The sequence below is a fragment of the Poecilia reticulata genome, linkage group LG3 (genome assembly GCF_000633615.1).
Source record: "Poecilia reticulata strain Guanapo linkage group LG3, Guppy_female_1.0+MT, whole genome shotgun sequence".
NCBI lineage: Eukaryota > Metazoa > Chordata > Actinopteri > Cyprinodontiformes > Poeciliidae > Poecilia > Poecilia reticulata.
In genome coordinates this window covers 33,644,008-33,650,007 of record NC_024333.1, presented here as the reverse complement: position 1 = coordinate 33,650,007, position 6,000 = coordinate 33,644,008, and the positions used below count along the sequence as shown (strand labels likewise).

At 40.7% G+C, this 6,000-nt stretch overlaps 1 protein-coding gene across 1 annotated transcript in view; it reads left to right on the top strand.

Annotated features, from left to right (window-relative positions):
- Positions 1-808: 808 nt before the first annotated feature.
- Positions 809-6,000, top strand: part of samd4a (sterile alpha motif domain containing 4A) — a 54,981-nt gene continuing 49,789 nt past the window's right edge. The window contains exons 1-2 of the mRNA XM_008405999.2: positions 809-962; positions 3,330-3,838. Of these exons, the coding sequence (XP_008404221.1) occupies positions 3,643-3,838 (196 nt within the window). The 5' untranslated portion in view covers positions 809-962; positions 3,330-3,642. The remainder of the gene's footprint in view (positions 963-3,329; positions 3,839-6,000) is intronic.

Genomic DNA, 6,000 nt, shown 5'->3' with positions numbered 1-6,000 from the left:
TGCTTCCTCGCGCTGCCAAGCCCCTGACGTAATGCTCCGCTGTTAATGATTAGCAGCGCGAGCCTCCCCGGCCAACATCAAACAGGCCGGAAGCTGGCAGGGAACAGCCTTCAAAATAAAAGGCTCACKCTCAAATCCACAACGCCTCTGGTGCATCTGTCTAAATGTGCAACATCAAATATRAATTTTACTAATTAATAATTTYAAAAAAGTTATTYAAAATTGTATCTTTATTTTTAGTTGTTGAGGTTTTTGATTAGTTTTAATTACATCTTCGTTGTTTCGTTAGTTTTCATTGATGATAACAACTTTGATACTAAATTGTTTTAGAATAAAACAAAGTAAATCAGACTACATTAAGTTTTACTTAGATTTTAATTTGAAATTTAAGTTGGTTAAATTAAATTACATCTACTATAATGTTAATTTTACATTTAATTTAAAATGTACCTTTAAATTTAACTTAAGTTAAAAATGCTTTATGTTAGACAACATTTATTTAACTTAATTTCATAATAAGTGTGTTGTGGTTTGTTTTGTTTATCCTGTTTGTACAAATTGTATTTATTGACAATTTGTGCATAATCTAAAATCAGTAGATGGGAAAAAAAAAAACCTTTTGGCTAATTCTGAAGAAATGCTAAATAATCTATGTTGCCCCTGTCAAAAAAATTAACAAATTTCAAATGAGTTTAATTGTGATCCTTCAAAATAAAGCTCCGTAGTTTATTTTGACATCCACGCAGCGGAACATGTCGGCTGCGTCCCGCTCGTCTTTCCAGAAAGCGGTTTAGAGCAGCGCAGCCCGTCTGCTGAACGGACTCAGAGGGAAAAGTTAGGCAAGATGGCAAACCCCGCAGACCCGGAGTGAAAGGGCGCCGCTGCCCCCCTCATAATTAAAAACAAGCCGAGTCTGCGTTTCCTCCTGCGGGGGAATCCGACGATGCAAACCGCGCCAGAAGGTAGGAAAAAAATAATTATCTAATAATTTAAAAATTCAAACTAAACCTCTTAAGCGTCCCCTTGTGATCTTATATCCCCCACTTTTCAGGTTAGTTGCATTATCTGCGTGTATTTATGTGCGTGTAACTTTAAAATGATTAATCCCATGATAAGGAGGATATTGGTGTTTTTCTTGGACGCACACGCAGCAGGCTGGGTGCTGATGAAGCAGAGTGACAGTTTTAGACAGCAGATCTGCTCCCACATTTTGCTCCTCAGCTTTCCTCTGTGGATCCGGGTCTCCCACGCAGACAGACAGAGATCCCTTCTGCCGTGGAAGGCGAACCTTTCATTCAAATAATGTCTGGAAGTCGCCGCAGCAGCCGTCGTCGGTAACCCGGCCGGCGTCCTCTGGAAAATTCAGCGCCAGGATCACCGACAGCTGTATTTTTAGGAATGGGTGGATACCAGAAACATTTTTCTTTTCTTTTCTTTTTTTTTTTTGCCTTTATTTTTGTCCCGGCGGTGAATGCCACAAGCCCTATGCTGCATAGGCGGCAGCTGTAAATGCTCGGTTAAGTTTTCAGAGTTTGGCTTCTTTCAGTAAATACATTTAAATTGTCCCACTGCAGCAGCAACAGGGACACAAGTCTGAATGAAAGAAGTAGAAAGTGACACACAAAACCCACTTTATCAACTCACAGGGGCGCTGTGTATTGGGGGGCGCCAGAAAAACGGTGCAAAAATTATTTCTAGTGGCATTTTCTGTATTTAGAGGTGAATTAATATGTTTGAACAGGTTAGATTATGGGTTATACCAAACATGTTTGTAACACTTTTTAGCATAAAATCATTCTTAGATAATGAGACTTCTGTCTGTCCTTTTTCAGAATGAGCTTTTTCAAGGCTCTTGTCACTTTAAATGCAAATAAGTTGCTGCTTATTTGCATTTACACACAAAGTTTACATTTGAATGTGAAAATAGCTGTAAAAAGATGCATAGTTATACAACTGTACATGCTTGAAAAGTATCAGTAGAGCCTCCTGCACAACCAACAAGAATGCAGCAAGTGCTTTCAAAATGGTAAATCATCAGCAAAACACTTGTATTTTCCAGCAGCCATTGTAAAGCACATACATGCTGGAGCTGTTTGGGTTGCTTGTTGGAATGTGACTTAATCTGGGAAGGTTTTGAAACTGATCGTCTTCCAGACACCAAAAAACATTAACTTGTTGCCAGGAAACTTTTTTTTTTTGCCTTGGGTTGTTTTTAGAAGCAGTTGATGCCAAAATGAAAACATAAAAAATGTGAATACATGGTCGTGTTCTGCTTGGGTTGCTAGGTAATGGGGCAGTGCCCGTGGAATACGATTTAACAAGCAGGAGGTTTTCGAAACGGCAAAAGACATCAAGTTATTGCTAATATAATGGGTCTATTTTATATTAAATACAATATATTTATATATTTAACCACGTAGTTTTATTTAATTTCATTTTGGGATCAATGGAGTATTGTTGAATTGAATTTGAATTTCTGTTTAGAAGTAGTTGTGACCCAAATGAAAGTACAAAAATGTGGATACATGCTGGAGTTCCTCTGGGGTTGCTAGGTAACAGGGCTGGAGTTCCGCTGGGGTTGCTAGGTAACAGGGCCAGAGTTCCGCTGGGGTTCCTCAGTAACAAGGCTGGAGTTCCTCTGGGGTTGCTAGGTAACAGGGCTTGAGTTCCTCTGGGGTTGCTAGGTAACAAGGCTGGAGTTCCTCTGGGGTTGCTAGGTAACAGGGCTGGAGTTCCGCTTGGGTTGCTAGGTAACAGGGCCAGAGTTCCGCTGGGGTTCCTAGGTAACAAGGCTGGAGTTCCTTTGGGGTTGCTAGGTAACAGGGCTGGAGTTCCGCTGGGGTTGCTAGGTAACAGGGCCAGAGTTCCGCTGGGGTTCCTCAGTAACAAGGCTGGAGTTCCTCTGGGGTTGCTAGGTAACAGGGCTTGAGTTCCTCTGGGGTTGCTAGGTAACAGGGCTTGAGTTCCTCTGGGGTTGCTAGGTCACAAGGCTGGAGTTCCTCTGGGGTTGCTAGGTAACAGGCTGGAGTTTCGCTGGCGTTGCTAGGTAACAAGGCTGGAGTTCCGCTGGCGTTGCTAGGTAGCGGCACAGTGCTCATGGAATGTTACTCAACAATCTGGAGGTTTTTGAAACGGCTAGTTTTCCTGACACCAAAAAAAACAAAAAAAAAAGTTTTTTAGAAGCAACCGAGACCCAGTGGAAGTACAAAAATGTGAAATTTGAACAGCTGTTGTTTTGTGCTTGTGTAAATGACGTGCCTCAGGAAGTACGAAGTTGCAGTTTCCCTGTTGAACATGCTTCTCTTCTAATGCCTGACATCCACCTGCAGGGCTGACAGGGGATTCCCTGAAGGAAAATGCCACAGACTGAAGCTGCTGCGACACAGCTAGAGCTGGAAAAGAGCTGACTTGGCACCGATCAATCCCATCTGAGATCCACCGAGCCGCCAGAAGCAGATCCGATCACCCCATGCCTGCTTAGAGCCGGATCCGCCTCCCCTCTCCTCCTGTCTCTCGCTCGCTCAGCAAAGGAGATTATCGGGAATCGAAGGTGGTGTGGAAGCCCCTCCAGCAGGGATTTATCCGCCATCTGGGACGTCCCACCGCATCCGGCGGCGCCTCGTCCGTCCCGCCCGGCAGACCATGATGTTTCGGGATCAGGTGGGCGTGCTGGCCAGCTGGTTTAAGGGATGGAACGAGTGCGAGCAGACCGTGGCTCTGGTGTCGCTGCTGAAGAGGGTGAGCCGGACCCAGGCCCGATTCCTGCAGGTGTGCCTGGAGCACTCCCTGGCTGAATGCACGGAGCTGCAGGTCCTGGAGGGAGAGGCCAATAATCCAGGTAGGACGGCTTCTTCTCAGATTAAAAGACAAAAACACAAAATATTATCAAGTTTCTAAAGTAGTAAGGTTGAAATAAGACAAAACTAACTTTTCAGCAAGAGATAAGTTATTTAAGTAAATAATTCYTCAATATTTAAGAAAAGATAATTGTTTGTTGGCAGATTATTTCCCTTATAACCCAGATTATATGGGAAAAAATCTGACAATGAAACTAGTAATTTCTTAAAAKCAATATTAAGGGATTACACTGTGAAAAACAGMTGCTGTATCTTGCTAAAAAGTMATTTAAAGATRGTTTTGACTTATTTCAAGTCTACTAATATTTGTACTAGAAATTAGACCAGAAGTATTTGGTAATCTTTTGTGTTTTTGCAGTGTATGACAYAAAAAAGGAAGAGTACACTCAAATCCACGCTTCTGCTTTTATTTTATTTTCACTACAATATTTTCATGACCCACATTTGTCACAGCATCAACAAATGTTGGTTCTGGTTGTGCATCAATATCAGTTTTCACACTRCAGGTCAGTAATTAAACTGCAAAAACACAAAATCTAACCAAACATTTTTGTYTTCTTTCTAGCGCAAATATCTCATAACACKTGAAATAAGACTGAACTAATTTACATGTAACTTTTCAGGAAGATTTAAGCACTTCTTTAATTATTAATACTGATTAAAAATGTTCCAGTTCCACTGACAGATTATTTMACTTGTAACAAAACATTTTCCAATTTTATAAATGAAATAATCTGCCAGTGGAGCTATTACTTTTTCATCAATATTAACCCTTTGGAGACGAGGTYTAAATGGCCATCCCAGTCTCTCTTCTCTGTGCGTCAGCGCTGCTATGAAGCCATGTAGCGATAGCTAGCAAAACTACTACTAACCCTGCACACACCACGAACTCTAACTAAAACACTTATAGGCTAAAAAATCTAGTAAAATCCACAGCATCGCTGCACCCTAGTCTTTTGCCGTATCTAAATCCCCCCCTCGTCTCTTTCCGCGTGTCTCCGTTCTACCTAGCAACAGACGGTCAACACATTTTCATTGGTTGTTTCGAAATGTGGTACATTTAGACCCCACAAAATAAATGATCGATCTTATTTCTGGCTTTATTTTGAAGTAAATAACCACAAAACCAATATAAAAACACCACTTTTATAAAGTTTGAAGTCCGTGCTGTCCAACAGAGTTTAAATGAAAACTCGGTATGCCGTCCCTGTTATTACGAAGCCTTATTAATGCATCACATGATTGTACGCCGCACGGCGAGCAGTGACTGCATAAGGTGGAATGTTTTACTTAAAACAAGCTCCAATCTCAATCTAAGTTAGTTTTGTCTTATTTTAAGTTACTAAGATATTTGCAGTAGAAACTAGACAAAGATACTTGATAAGATTTTGTGTTTTTGCAGTGATTTAACTTCCAATCGAGTGCAGTCAGCTTCTCTGCTCCTGGTTGAGAGAATCATCCCCACAGCATGATGCTGCCACCACCTTSGGGGTTGGTGTGCTAAGAGTGATGTGCAGTGTTACATTTCTTTCTTTGGAGTTCTGTCAACAAACTGTTTCTTCGTTGCCACTCCTCCAGAAACAAAAACAGCTTTATGTTCCTCCGTCACATGAAATGCAGTGAAGTTTGTGCTGCTGATGATTCCAAGCGTAGAAATGAGTCAAAGGGGGAATTATTGGACGTTTCAGAGAGATTATTTCATCCTGTAGAGTCTGTCCGTCTGTTGGTGTTTGCTGGAGCAATTAATCAGATTAATCGATTATTGAAATAATCGTCAACTAATTGATTAATCATTAACTGGAGTAAACAGACTCAAAAAAGGCAGTTTGGTGAAAGAGCAACGCACTCTGCAGTAATTAATACAAAACTGGACAAAAATATACATTTTTATTAAAGCCAAAAAAACGTAAGAAATTTGTCTGGAAATATGTTCTACCTAAAATTCATCTGGTGCCAGTTTTGGCTGTTTCAAATTCTTAAAAAAAAAAGTAACACTTTTGATATCAAATTATTAGTCAGATAATCCAGAAACTAATCAGCCTCACACTGGGGAGCTTTTTTTATTATGTTTTTAGAAATATTGTTTAATCTGCAGATGCATCGTTTGCTAAAAAGAACCCAATATTCGCTAAGCGAATGTTGT